The sequence below is a fragment of the Cetorhinus maximus genome, chromosome 10, assembly GCF_964194155.1.
Source record: "Cetorhinus maximus chromosome 10, sCetMax3.hap1.1, whole genome shotgun sequence".
Lineage (NCBI taxonomy): Eukaryota > Metazoa > Chordata > Chondrichthyes > Lamniformes > Cetorhinidae > Cetorhinus > Cetorhinus maximus.
The window spans coordinates 15,624,934-15,640,535 of record NC_135888.1 but is presented as its reverse complement, the minus strand read 5'-3'; the positions used below and the strand labels follow the sequence as shown (position 1 = coordinate 15,640,535).

General features: G+C 46.6%; 1 protein-coding gene across 2 annotated transcripts in view; it reads right to left on the bottom strand.

Annotated features, from left to right (window-relative positions):
- Positions 1-15,602, bottom strand: part of LOC144685481 (SH2 domain-containing protein 3C-like) — a 151,562-nt gene that overhangs the window by 66,881 nt on the left and 69,079 nt on the right. Inside the window, exon 1 of one of the 2 annotated variants that reach the window (XM_078550039.1) lies at positions 13,282-13,441. The exons of the other annotated variant lie outside the window; for it this stretch is intronic. Coding sequence (XP_078406165.1) covers positions 13,282-13,322 — 41 coding nt within the window. The 5' untranslated portion in view covers positions 13,323-13,441. Of the gene's footprint in view, positions 1-13,281; positions 13,442-15,602 lie in introns of those variants that run through there. 2 annotated transcript variants of the gene reach the window in all.

Here is a 15,602-nt window from a genome sequence, read left to right as displayed (position 1 = left end):
AAGTAGATACGATGTTATTCTATACAATGTCAACCCTGAGGTATGCACAATGGTGGGATCAGTGACACCATCACATCTGCTTCGGAGGTGTATATGGATCAAAATATTGGCCCAGAATTGAGGGCATGAAGCACACAGGACCACCTCAGTATAAACTGTCTCCAGTTGCCAACATAGTGGATACCAAATGGAATTTTCACAACTGCTTCTTTACGTGCTTCATTATGGTAATATTAGTGGTCTTGAAATATCAGAACAAATAGCTCACTTGTGACAGATGTGTGTGTGTGTGTGAGCCTGTCTCCTCCCTGTCATACCAGCAAAGGTCACTCACCAGGGGAAGAAATATTATCCAGTTTTAGCTGACCTAAAACACATGCTGGCCTAACACAGCTCCTTCTGACCCCCGTGCCATCTCCCATCCACTGGGTAGCTGAGCAATATGGACAAAGAAGCTCCCAGAATTGATCCCTGGTCTACGCGGAGTTAGCAAGCTATAGTGGGCTGCCCCCCCCCGCACCTCCTGATCATAGCCAGTGTCCCCCACTGGAAACTGCCTGTGTCATCGTGTGAGGACAGGAAGGTGTAGTGAAACCAATCAGTCCAGATACTTGAGGATGGTCAGTGCTCATGGACCTCTAATGAAGCACACCTTTATCAGAGGAAATAAGAAACTTGGAGGCAGAAAAACCCACTAACTCACGCCATCTTTCCTTTTGTCCCTCCTAAAGGCACTGACACATCGGCAAAAACAAATGGTAAACGATGTTTTGACAAGTTGAAATTTCCACGGAATTAAATTTTCTACAGCGCTTGTACCTCACAGGAATCATCCATAAATAACAAATGGTTGTCACATGTGACAAGTTGTGGTGCAGGGAAAACTTTACGCAGGTAATTCTAACATTGGGTGACTAATTCTATGGGTAACTTTAGTGATTTTTATTGGATTGGTGTAATTTTTAAATAAATTTAAATAAACGTTATTTTCAGGGGGAGAGTTTGCAAAGGCTGTGTGACCAATTCGACTGGTGGATGGCATTTTTTTTTCTGCCTTTGAACTAATCAGCATTGGGTCACCAGACGGACTGTGGTTTACTTAAGACACTTGGCAAAATATGATGGATGATTTTAGTGGTACATACGTAACCTTCTGGGTTTGATGTTCAGATTTGCTGTGATGTGCACTATTACACAAAAACATTCAATTATAGAGATTCTTCATTTACTCCCCAAAACCTCAGCCATGTTGTCCAGTTAATGCTCAGCTAGCAGAATAATTTCTCTCAAGAGAATATATCAAGATCATTTTAGTGGAACAACATCTGTTTCTGCTACGCTCAAAGTGACATAGCCTCTTAAACTCAGGAACCAGCGATCTGGACATGTGTATCCTTTCAGTCTGCATCGGACATGGGTCTGGGAACACTCACTAGTTTAACCCAATCAGCACCTGGCACAAGTCAGATTTAGCTTTCAGATGAACTACTTTGTGTATTGACATTACCCAGTATAGCGAGGTCTTTGATTATTATTGGGCTCAGTTTATAAAATCCACCCTTGTGTAGCATGTTTACAACTAAACACAAATAAGCCAGGAGTAATTCAGCAGGAAAAATTAATCATCAACATAAATTAGAGTGAAAACACAAACGAGGCTGTCGCAGTGGCCATGTTGCTAGATGTATGGCCCACTTTAGAATGGAGTCATGCAGGATGGCTGACATCTGTCCCGATGTTCCTTGACCAGCAATGTTACAGGTTCAATCCCAAGTCTGTACCGAGTTAGCTGGTCTCAGATAGGGTAGGCGTATTAATAAATTACATAGGTCAAATGGCACAGAAAAGGCCATTCAGCCCAACCAGTCTATGCTACTAAACAATTTAGTTCTATTATGCATGCTGCTGTATTCATCATCCAATCTTCTCTCAGGCACATGCTTCCTACTCACACCCCCTCTGTGTCACAATCGCTATATTTTTAATTATTCAAGGAGTGTGTACATTACTGCCAAAGCCAGTATTTATTGCCCATTCCAAATTGTCCTCAAGACGGTGCTGGCAGGCTGCTTTTTTGACAACTGATTGACTTGCTAGGCCATTTCAGAGGACAGTTGAGTCAACCACATTGCTGTGGGTTTGGAGTTGAGCATGTAGGCCAGACCAGGTAAGGACAGCAGATTTCCTTTCCTAAAGGGCATTAGTGAACCAGATGGGTTTCTTACAACAATCCAATAGTTACGTAGCCGCCATTGGGCAAATCACTCGAGGTTTCCCCATTCTAAGTCCGTTTCCTAGAGGTTTCTGCTGAATGGCGTTTTTTTCATGTGAAGCCCAGTGAGGACAGGATAGATTTGGTCGCGATGCCTCTTGAGATTGAAAAGCTCGACAAGAGTCATTCTGTCGGCTCACATGTCCCAAGTCCAAGAGGATGGGCAGCGCGTGTATGAACCATGTCCCAAGATGTTGCCCTTTCAGGGGTGGAAGGGGGGGGGGGGAAGAGTACACTGGGGAAAATAAACAACACAAAGACCATTTTCCAATAGTGAGTGCTTTGGTGCGGTGAGCTGCATCAGGAAAAGAGTTAATGTTTCACAGTCTGCTTCCCTTCCCATTGTGGGTAATGTTTTGATTTAAAGTGGGTTGGGGGGGGCGGGGAATATGAAGAAGCAATTAAAAGCAATTACCACAAGATAAAGTGGCTATTAATAAGATGTTAACATGATATAAAACATAGTAACTGTGCAACAATGAATGGTTGTGTAATGATGCTATTAATTAACTGCGGTTAGCTCATCTTGCTTTCAGTCATCTTTTATTTAATACATAACATGGAGCATTATCTCCCTGCTGCCCTGAGGGCACTAACTCACGTCACGGCTTCAAAGGCTGCTATTTGCTACCTTGCCAAAGTGTGGCCAGTCTTTCTGCGTGAACCTTGGCAGTGAGCGTGGGCCAATGAGTGTGCGCACTCGGATGGAAAGCAAACCAAAAGCCATTCCTTCCCAATATGCACAACCTCATAGACACACATGCACATGAACCAGCCTCTGAACTGGGATCGCTAGATAACGGTCAGGATCAGCAATACTGCATCATTTTCCCCTTTCTAAACCCCAGGGCTCTGAGGCTATTTCTGTTCCCCCCCCCACCCCTGCCTAAAGCTGTCCAGTTTGAGATCAATTGAACAAAGGAAGGGAAATAAAAAACAGAAAGCTCTGGAAAAACTCAGCAGGTCTGGCAGCATCTGTGGAGAGAGAAACAGAGTTAATGTTTCGAGTCCAATATGACTTCTTCGGAACTGAACTTGGGACCATCCTGATCTGTATGACTTTATCACCCAGTGCGTGAGGTAAACCATTGGAAGAGCCCAACCCACAGTTTCAAGATCTCTTTCCCCCTTGAATGGACCATTCCGCTGATAACGATGATCACATTCTTTACTTAATCATCGACCTACTAGACTAGAGCAATCCATAGAGCAAGAGGGAAGCAAATGAATTTTAAGCCACAGCATATTAATGGTAAATTAAACACAGGAACTTTGCAGGGGTTTTGAAAGGAGGATCTGTTGATTGCCAGAATGGGAAGACTGAGTGATTAGCCCTCCAGGGGTGGCAATTTGCTGAAAGATATTTAGACAAGTGCTGAGCGTACAGGACTGCTGAGTGTCAAGAACGCAGGCAGTTGCACAATCTGTTGTTGCATGAGGCATCTCAAGTTACAGATCTGTAAGCAGCTGTCCACAGGAGCAATCTAGCTGAGCCAAGCCGTTACACGGAGCGCACGTTCTGCGCGCCACTCCCTTTATTTAAAACTGCCATCTCCTTAAAAAAGATTTGCATTTACGTAGCACCCTTCACAAATGCAGGATGTCTCAAAGCACTTTGCAGCCAATGAAGTGTTTCTGAGGTGTAGTCATTGTTGTAATGTAGGAAACATGGCAGCCAATTGGCACACAATGTGATAATGATCAGATTTTTTAAATTGGGGGGTAAATATTAGCCAAAACACCAGGGAAAGCTCCCTTGCTCTTCTTCGATATAGTGCCATGAGATCTTTTACATCCGCCCAAGAGGACACACAACTCTTCAGTTTAACATCTCATTCAAAACTCAGGACTCCCCAATAATGCAGTGGAGGGCTCCCTCATTACTGTACATTTCACTTGTGCTCAAAAGTCACTCGTGTTGGATTTGAACCCTTCACCTTTTGACTCAGAGGTGAACGCATTACCTACTGAGCCACGGCTAGAAGCAACGTGGTGAATACCACAACAGAGCTAGACACACACACAACACCAACTTTGAGCAGGAGCAGGAATCCTGCCTGATTCGTTTTGTAAGTAACCCAGGGGGGGTTTCCTCATGGCCCAGAGCAGCCACCCTGGCCCCTGAAGGAGCACAGAATCCTGAGGCCTTACTGTGATGCTGCAAACACATGATGGGTGCATTAAACTACTCAACCACTGCAAAATATTGCAGGTTTAATGTTAAAAATGAATGTGCAGGATTCCCTGCTGTTAATTTGGGATATTTCATTGGAGAGGTTATCAGATGTTCAGGCCAGTCTGCTTCAAGCTGATGTAGTGCTCACTCCGTCTCCAACAGTCCCCTTGTTGACTTTGGATTAGTTCCACCATCAATCACCCAGTGATATGTGCTTCCTCTGGAATGGTCTCCATGACAACAGATTACTACAATCAAACCTAAATAACCTCCCGTTTACTTATTTTTATTCATTCCTTTGTTATTTCTTCCCAACTCCCCTCCCTTTCTCCACACAGGAGAGAGACAGTTCCTGCGTTAAAGTGTTAAACCAGACCTTAGGGGCATCACTGTGTCGGAGTGTCCCATAGAACAGGAGTCACTATAGCCTCTGGTTTCCTCTGTCCTGCTCCATGTTGAGGGGCTGTGGGCAGACACAGTTGGGGGAGTGGGGGGAGGGGGGGGGGTGCACAGGCACAGGGAGAGGGGTGGGGGTGGGGGTGCCCCGAATCTACTTAGTACATTGTTAGGAGAGTGCAGCTCACCACATGGTTAAACTACATTCTTACCGCCCTGTCTCACTGCATGGTGGAGCATCCCCTGGGATATCATTGGACCTCAGGACGTCTCTTATTTCACAATATTCTCAAATAAGTAAAAAGTACAAACACAGCAGGCACATTTCATCATAAAGTGATGAACATCCTCACAGATAAACACAGATCAGAGGTCCAGTTCATCTTAGCCCACCGTCTAATACTCTCAGCGCAACAACCAACTACTTTAAGACTAACGAGGGCCATTGCCACTGAGCCAGAAGGTTTTTGGTTCATGCCCTGTTCCATACAGACTTAATGCTACATTCCAGTACTGATGGAGTGCTGCACTGTCAGAGGTGCTGTCTTTCAGATGAGACGTTAAACCAAGGTGCCATCTGCCCCTTCAGACATTCGTAAAACATCCCTGTGACACTATTTGAGGAAGAGTGCTGTCCTGTCAATATTTATTCCTCAACTTCTATTTCTAACAGGTTATCTGGTCGTTATCTCATTGTTCTTTGTGGGAGCTTGCTGTGCACAAACTGGCTGCCACATTTCCTACATCACAACACTACATCATTTGGCTATGGGATGTTTTGAGGCTGTTAAAAGTGCCAGCTAAATGCAAGGCCTTTCTTTCACTATGTATTCATCACCACTGCCCTAATCGACAAACCAGGCAAGTGTTGAAATCTGTTCTGACATCCACACCGCATGGGCCTCTCAACAACTTTTCAGATTATTATAAACATGTGAATGTGACCCTAGGTTGTGAAGTGGATAAGTCACTTCAAGTGTGGAAGACAAGGAGACCGTGAGAGAAGGGAAGCTGGTGGCACAGTGGTTAGGCAGTAACCTATGCCCTCTTTCCCCCTGGGTTCATTCAGTCCTAAGTGACAAGTGAAGTCAGTCAAGGTCCAATGTAGAATGAGTTTGGTATCTGATCTTATCTCCCCATGTGCATTGTCCACAGTATAAAGCCAGTCTGAATGAGGAAAATATCCATTTACTGCTTGGCAGCCCAATACAGCTGGTATGGGAAATGGGAAAATGTCACACTGGTAGCGCAGGCACAGGCTTTTTGAAGTGTGGGCAGAATAGAAAGAGCTTTAGTTGCATCTAATTGAAATTGATTATTTTTGATACTGAGCGCCTGAAATGGAAAGCGTCCTGTTCTCCAGCATTCATGCCCCTCAACTTGAAAAGCAGAAAAAAGTAAACTGAGAAAAGTCAAAGGACTGAAATTTCCCAGCTGCACAGAGGCAGCTTTGGAGGTGGTGGGGGCTTGTGGAAATTTGGAACGGCCTGCACCGGGTCAACTCCACAGCATCTTCCCACCTCCAATGCCTTTTCGTGAATCCGGGTTCCCAGTGGCTACGGCTACTGACAGGCAGCTGTGAGTAGCCAATGAAGGCAAATGAAAGGGCAATTCACCCCAATCTTTGAACACCCACCCACCCCCACACCCCCACCCACCCCCACACACACACCCCCACCCACCCCCACACCCCCACCCACCCCCGCACACACGCCCACACACACCCACCCCCACACCCACACCCCCACCCACACACACCCCCACCCACACATACCCCCACACACCCACCCACCCCCACACACACACCCCCACCCACCCCCACACCCCCACCCACCCCCACACACACGCCTACACACACCCACCCCCACACACACCCCCCACACACACACATCCCCACACCCCCACCCATCCCCACACACACACACCCCCATCCACCCCCACACCCCACACACACACCCCCACACACACACACCCCCACCCACCCCACCCACCCCCACGCACACACCCCCACATCCCCACCCACCCCCACACACACACCCCCACCCACCCCCACACCCCCACACCCCCACCCACCCCCACACACCCACCCCCACACACACCTCCACACCCCCACCCACCCCCACTCACACCCACCCCCACACACACCCCCACACCCCCACCCACCCCCACATACACACCCCCACCCACCCCCACACACCCCCACCCACCCCCACTCACACCCACCCCCACACACACCCCCACATACACACACCCCCACATACACACCCCCACACACACATTTATTTGTCGAACACCCACCCCCACTGTGCCCGCTCCCCCCGGCAGGTGAGAGGAGGCCGCTTCACAACACGAAGTTGAAGTCTCGTTATTTTTGAGGATGTTGAAGAGCTCAAGAGGCAGCAAATGGCAATGCTGCTGTCTGCCCATATCGTAGCCTTGTCCTTGGGTAGTGAAATCGTGACATCCAATGGCCAGGTGCATTTTGCACTTCATCCCCTCCGCTGATAATGAGACCGGCTGCATTGTCTCCCTGCCAGTCCATCAGTCTGACCCTCAACCGTGCTGCCACTGGTCTCACAGTGAGGGTTGCCAGGTGCCCATTGCACAGGGGCATTCCCACTAGGCCAGAACCTGCCCTAATTGGACAGTGAAGGTGCAGGCAGGGCAAACATCAGATACCAGTGAGGTTGAGATCCGGAAATGGTCCCAATGACAGGTTCCTGATGGCTAGGGGGCAGATTAGCCCAAAGGGTGTGAAACAAGAATATGATAACCATACACAGAGGCAAGAGGTGATTTTCACCAATATAAAATCAAAACAAACATGCTGGAAATGCTCAGCAGATCAGGCAGCATCCGTGGGGAGAGAAACAGAGTTAACGTTTCAGGTTGATAACCTTTCACGAGCACCGTGAAAAGTTAGAGATGTAATAGGTTTTGAGTAAGGGGTGGCTGGGACAGGAACAAAAGGAGGGTCTGTGATAGGGTGGAATACAGGAGAGACTGAATGACAGGAGAGTTGGTCTTCCAGGGCCAAAGGGAATAGTGATGGGGAGGAATAGGAATAAGGAAACTAAAGATGTGGCGAGAGCAGGTGTGCTCCTGTCTGAAAGAGGAAACTGAACCAAGCAAAGAAAAGGAAACAAAAAATGGGGGCAGAGTTTATTGCCTGAAATTGTTGAACTCAGTGTTGAATCTGGGAGGCTGTAAAGTGCCTAAATCAAAACGTGAGGTGCTGTCCTGGCATTGAGCTTCACTGGAACAGTGCGACAGGGCCAAGGACAGGGATGTCAGCATGACAGCAAGGTGGGGAATTAAAAGTACAGGTGATTGGAAGCTCGAGGTCATGCTTGCAGACTGAGTGGAGCTGTTCCACAAAGCAGTCCCCCAATCTATGTTTGGTCTCCCTAGCGTAGAGGAGACCACATTGTGAGCAGCAAATACAGTGGACTAAATTGAAAGAATTTCACATAAATCACTGCTTCACCTGGAAGGAGTGTTTGGGGCCTTGAGGATGGAATAGGGCAGGTGTTATATCTCCTGTGTTTGCATGGGAAGGTGCTGCGGGAAGGGGTCAGGGTGTTGGGGGTGATTGAGGAGTGAACCCAGGATATCACGGAAGGAACAGTCCCTTCAGAATGCTGAAAGAGGAACACTGCTTTGTATTAACTGATCTTAACCAGGCTGGGGGGCTGGACTATTATCCATGCGGTGGGAAGTAAAATCAGACTCAAGTTCACACAATTAAACAGTGACTCTTTTGGATAAATGCATGCTACTGAAACATAATTAAATGTGCTTACTGATCTTCCAAACCCGGGATAGTTGATGAACCAGGATTGAAGTCGGCCGCAATTTTTTAAAAAATGAACTCCTTCACTAAGAATGAAATTTCACTCCGCGCAGTGACAGACTTGGGGATGAGCACATTTTCCTTCCCTAATTCCTGCAGCTCCTCTCTAAACATCACAAGGTGAACTTCCCCAATATTAAAGGGCAACTCGTGAGCCAGGGTCACTCACTCTGCTCTCCAGGCACGGTCAGCCCTTTCATTGTTGGTTAGGAACATCTGGTTTTAGGCAGAGAATGGGGGTGGGGTGGGCAGTTAAATGGTCCGCTGAGCGAGATACAATTTGTTTCACCAGATTTAGAAATGAATATGTTTGTGATGAGGTCAGTGTGCTGTATGATATTATCAAAGTCCCTAATTGTCAGCATCACACTTCAAAATAAATTGTGCTTCCCTGGTATCTCGAAATTCAGCAATACTGACCAGGCAGTCTCAGGTTCGATACCTGGTCTGGGCTGAGTTAAATTATCTCCGCCAGGGTAATGCTTATAGAAATATGAACTGACCTGCATTTGATCTAGAGAGGAGAATAACCAGCCAAAGATTCTTGACCCTGATTACTATTCAGTGACTCCCACTGTAAAGGGGGTATTTATGGATATTAGGCATGTTAGTTTATTGTTTGTGAAACTGGACTTTATTTTATCAGTAAAAGTGGCCATGTAGTTGTCAGATTGTTGTACAAAACCCCACAGGTTCACTAATGCCCTATAGGGAAGGAAATCTGCCATCATTATCCAGTTTGGCCTCCACGTGACTCCAGTCCCACACGAATGTGGTTTACTCTTAACTGCCCTCCGATGTGATTGAGCAGGCCACTCAGTTGTTAGGGATGGGCAGTAAATGCCAACCTTGCAGTGATGCCCACACCCCGAGAATGAATAATCAGACTTTACTGTGAAGACTTTGATAGCTGAATAGACTCTGGAAGGGAGAATCCTAGTTGCTACCTACTGCTCTTATTTAGCGGAATCTTCTGCCTTTGGTTATGGATGAGAGTTGGGAGCATTTTGGGGTCTCGACCCCACTCAGAAATCTTCCCAGAGGCGGACGCTTCCAGGTCCACCATGCAGTTAAAGATTGTAAAGGCGGGTGCTGCCACTGTCAGAGGGGGAAACACAAAGGCATCTCAATCCTGAAGCACCCTCTAAAGAGGATAGATATAGATAAATCTCTGGCCTCAGCTGTCAGGCCATCCCTGTGGAGCAGAAATCCCTCTACAGGATGGCTCGGGACTTCAGCTGTGCCCACTGATAGGTGAGGGATGATGTGTGTAGGAGCAGATCAGCCTCCAGCAAGCTGCCAACAGGCACCAGCCAGTCTTAGCCATAAATGGGGGGGGAGGAGGTTGCTGTCCAACACCAGGAAGAACGTAGCAGCATCGCCAGTCAGCTCGCAAAAGGGCCGTTATTTGTGCAGACTGGCCACCTGCTCCCAGAAAGATTGAGGCAAGAAGGCATCGGGTCTGCTTCTATTGCAAAATTCCTGGGAGCCCACCCCGCCCTCCCACGGGATTGAGAAGCTTCTGCCACTTTATGCATAGTTAAACAGGACAGGGTCAGGCCCGATTGTGCTGCCCTTACAGCAGACAGACTCCTGATACACATGCTAAGGGCTCATACATGTTAGCCCAACGGTATCACCCATACCCACTACCCTGGCTGAGATTGGCTCCCTCGCTGCTACTTGAAGATGGAACAGAGGACTCCCCTGCTCTGTATGGATCAGCTCGACTCTGGCTAGTGTAGTTAGAAACCGAGACATCAAGGAAGCCGAGTACTTCTTTACCCACGTTCTTAGATACATTTCTCTCTCTGAGTGACGCTGCCTGATCTGCTGGGTATTTCCAGCATTTTCTGTTGTATTTCTCCCTGTTCTTTACAGTCTACCTGAGACACGGTTTCCGACAATCCTCTTAACCTAGCCACTCTTGAGAGCAAAGGAGGAAGAAAATGCACTAACTTGCTCTGTCGGATCTTTTACTTGTCTTCTCTACCCTACTGGAGAGATGCTTCTCATCGCCCACACATGCCTGATGTCTCAACTCTGCTCATTTACCTCCCGCAGAGAGATGTTTCATTTCAGGAACATAATTTTTAAATTAAAATCGACAATTTAGGGGGAGACGGTGGCATAGTGATAATATCACAGGATTAGTAATCCAGAGGCCCAGGTGAATCCTTTGGCGACATAGGATCTAGCAGGCCACTCAGTTCAAGGGCAGTTAGGGATGGACAACAATTGCTGGCCTGGCCAATGGCGCCCACATCCCATGAAAGACTAAAAAAAAAATCCTAGACGTGACAAAGGAAAGCCGATGAGTGCTCAAGATGATGACATGCTAAGGGAAATGGTGCACAAATAGCTCTGAAGTCAAACAGTAAAAGGGAAATCCTCTCGTGACAAACTCCAAGTATCTGACAGACTTCCTTTCTAAATTGTTGACTTGTATAGAATGCAGCATGAAGCGTCCTTTGTGCTGGAGCCATGTACATTTATCATTTAAAGGAGCTTTCAGGCTCTACCCAGAGCTGGGAACTGCCAGTCTCCAATGCTGCCAGGCGCAACACTGGACAACATCGGTGCTACAATAGACTGGCAATGCCTCGACTTCAGAACCTTTTTGTGTTCAAATCTCTCCAAGCCTTCACCCCTCCCTCTTTCCTCCAGCCCTACAAACGGGTCCAAGATCAACCATGCTCCTCCAATTCTGGCCTCTTGACCATCTTAGATTTTAATTGCTCCACCATTTTGGGGGGGGGGGGGGGGTGTGCCTTCAGCTTGACTGAGCCCTGGAATTCCTTCCCTAAACTGGTCTCTCCTCTTTCTAAGTTGCTCTTTAAAACCTGCCTGCCTCTTTGTTGGAGCTTTTGGCCACTTGTCTTAATATTGCTTTGTGTGGCTCAGCATCAACATTTCTCTGATAACACCCCTATTGAAGCACCTTTTTGCATTTGTACACTGTTAAAAGTGCTATATAAATCCAAGTTGTTGTTGTAGACATGATTTCTACCATAGCTAAGATAGGTTCTGCAAAAAACCTTCCTCGTTTGTTTTTTTCAAATACATTTCTCGAGTTGTATTTTTAAATGAATCCCCCCCACCACACACACCCCCACACACAGACACACCCCCACACACACACACACCCCCCGACACACACACACACACACACCCCCACAGTCTAAAAGCATTGACCATTTGCTGGGTATACACTTCCACAGGTACCTGACGTCCTTTGATACCTTACTCAGGTGACCCAAGGCAGTCATTACCTTCAACTGGGTGAGAGTGGGGGACTATCTCACCTGAGCCCCTCCCATCCTCTTCAAACGCCCAACAAGAATCACAAAACATCCGATCGAGAACGGGAATCTTGACCGATTTGATCCTTCCTTCCTCAACCCAGGGCACTGGGAACCTGAGCAGAGACTGGGGTCAAACTTGGCACCTTCTCATCTTTATGTCTGAGTGTCACATAACCGTGAATCCATTGCCAATTGTCATAAAAATCCATCTCGTTCACTAATGTCCTTTAGGGAAGGAAATCTGCCATCCTTACCTGGTCTGGCCTACATGTGACTCCAGACCCACAGCAATGCGGTTGACTCTTAAATGCCCTCTGAACAAGGGCAATTAGGGGTGGGCAATAAATGCTAGCCTAGCCACTGACACCCATACCCCCTGAACGAATAAAAATAAATGAATCAGGGGAAAAACATTCCCCTGTATGAGCCTTAGGGAGGGCGTGAACAAGAGGAAATTGTCAGGTAACCTGTTAAGGGGACCATCAGGTGGCCTAATCTTGGGAACTGTCTCATGAGCTGTGGGAGGGAGAGGAGGAATCATCTGGAACAGTTGATTGTCACTAAATTACTGACTCCAGATTGTTGCTAAATAATCAAATCCAAACAGTAGCCTAAAGGAAAGAATGGTCTCCAATTCTCTAGGTCTCTACATATTTTTCTTTTAAACTTATTTAAATGTTTCTCTTTGGTTGTCTCTTTTGGCTCTCCATCTGTGTTTCCATGATTCTCCCCCTCTTGCGTTCTCTCTCTTTCCATCCCTGTCTTTTTAATGACTCACTATCTATCCCTGGAGCATCTCCCTTTAACAGGCGCCCAGTATTTTCCGCACTCCTGTCTCACTCGTTTGAACTTTCTCGCCTCTCTCTCGCTCTCTCTCTCTTGACAATCTATCCAACTTTTTGACATCCTGACTTTCCCTCGCCTGCTGGGTGTAATGGAAGTTCGGTCACACCGGGACTTGTCGGTTTATTTATCTCTTACAGGGAGGCTCTGAACTTCCAGCAGGTTTGGCATTCTCAGCCCTTAAGACCCCCGCGGGCAACGGCCCATCCGCGGCAGCGATGTTAAAACACTTCAAGACTGCAAGCAGCAAAGGAGAATAAGGAAAATAAATTTCAGCCCTTGCTGAACCGAAAGCCTGTCTCCACTGTGAAACCCACATTCCACCCCGAGCTGAAACTACAGAATCCTTTCAAAGCAACAGCTGGATGAGGTTAACTTCACTGCACCAAGAGAGGCAGGGGGTGGGGGTAAAGAAACCAAAACACAGCAGACCTACCTCAGACCCATGGTCCAACCCCCACTGGCTAATTCGGTCATCTCTCCTCACTCGTTCCCCCACTGTGTCACCCCAGAGAGAGAGGAGGGAGCAGCTTTTGTCTTTACTCAGCAACTCTTAAAGGCAGCCGGCTCCAGACAGCAAGAGACTTGACTAACAGTCTCACACAGAGGCTGATCCAATCTCAACAAAACCTCTCGGGTTGGGGAGGGGGAATGGTTTAGAGAGAGAGAGAGAGAGGAAAGAATTACTTACGGAATGTACCAATCCCAGCCAACAGAGAGGGCAGGCACTTAATCCCATTTTTGCCTGGGTAGTGAGAGTTTTCTTAAATGGATTTGATAAGATTACTAAAAGAGGCATAATAATATTAGGGAGTTTGAACTTGTGAATGGGATTACAGGATTGTACTAAAACCTCAAGTCTCTCCACACAGTGAATGAACACTCTGTCTTGTTGATGGAAATCGCTTTTCTGCAGTCACTTTCTCACACATTATCCGTTCTTTTCTGTCAGCTGGAGAAATATGCTTCTAAACTAAGACTGTGCATTAAACCTACTTGTATTTTTTTTAATGCCTGTTTAACGTCTGTGGAAAACAGCATTCCCTTTTGTTAACCTACAATGAATGTGTTTTTTTTTAAAAATACAATTAATGTTAATCAGTAGAATTTTTGTTTGCTCCATTTCTTTGTCCTCAAGTTTCAAGAATACATTTTCCCATATCTGACTGAATACTCTCTCCAATGATTTCTTTTCAATGGTTTATTTCTAACTTGGGTCTTTCCTCAATTACTGAAAGCTGCACACAGTTAGGCTGTTTTTGGGGGAGGGCTGCTTTGAGCTTGACTGTGTAGCCCTTCACAATCAAATAGGCTGTTGACACACATGGAAAATGTCCACTAGTTGAGGGGGGCGGGGGGGGTGGCAGTGGGGTAGGTACAGACAGCCTGTCATTGCTTGCGTGACCCATAAGGACATGAAATAGGAGCAGGACTAGGCCATTCAGCCCTTCAAGCCTGCTGTGCTGTTCAATAAGACATGGCTGACCACCTACCTCAGCTCCACCTACCCACTCTATCTCCATATCCCTTGACTCCTTTAATGTTCAAAAGTCTGTTGATCTCTACCTTCAGTGCACTCAATGATTGAGCGCCAGAGCTCCCTGGAATAGAGAATTCCAAAGGTTCACTGCTGCTTGAGTGAAGAAGTTTCTCCTCATCTCCATCCTAAATGGTTGACCCCTTATTCTGTGACTGTCACCGCTAGTTCTAGACTCCCCAACCAGGGGAACATCGCCTCAGCATCTAGCCTGTCAAACCTCTTAAGAATTATGATTCAATGAGATCACCTCTAATTCTTTTAAATTCCAGGGAATATAAGAACATAAGAAATAGGAGCAGGAGTAGGCCATTTGGCCCCTCAAGCCTGCCCTGCCATTCGATAAGATCATGGCTGATCTGCCCCAGGCCCCAACTCCTCTTTCGTGCCAGCTCCTTATAGCCCTCAACTCCCCGATGTTTCAAAAATCTATCTATCTCCTCTTTAAATTCCTTCAGTGATCTAGCCTCCACAACTCTCTGGGGTAGATAATTCCAGGTACTCACTACCCTCTGAGAGAAGAAATTCCTTTGCATCTCAGTTTTAAATGATTGTCCCCTTATTCGTAACTATGTCCCCTAGTTCATGATTCCTCCACTAGTGGAAACATCTTCTCAACATCTACCCTGTCAAACCCCCTCAGAATCTTGTACATTTCAATAAGATCACCCCTCATTCTTCTAAACTCTAATGAATAAAGGCCTAAACTGTTTGGCTGTTCTTGATAAGTCAACCCCTTCATCCCAGGAATCAGCCTCGTGAATCTCTTCTGAACTGCCTCCAATGCCAATATATCCTTCCTTAAATACAAGGACCAACACTGTACACAGTACTCCAGGTTCAGCCTCACCAACACCCTGTACAATTTTAACAAGGTTTCCCTATTTTTAAACTCCAACCCCCTAGCAATACAGGCCAAAATTCCATTTGCCTTCTTAATTACTTGCTGCACCTGCATGCTAACTTTTTGTGTTTCATGCACAAGAACACCCAGATCCCTCTCTAACACACTTTTTTGGAGTCTCTCTCCATTTAAATAATAGTCTGCCTTTTGATTCTTCCTACCAAAGTCATGACCTCACACTTTCCTACATTAAACTCCATCTGCCAAGTTTTTGCCCACTCACTCAACCTATCTATATCCCCTTGCAGATTCCTTATGTCCTCATCACAACATGCCCTCCCACCTATTTTTGTATCATCAGCAAATTTGGATACAT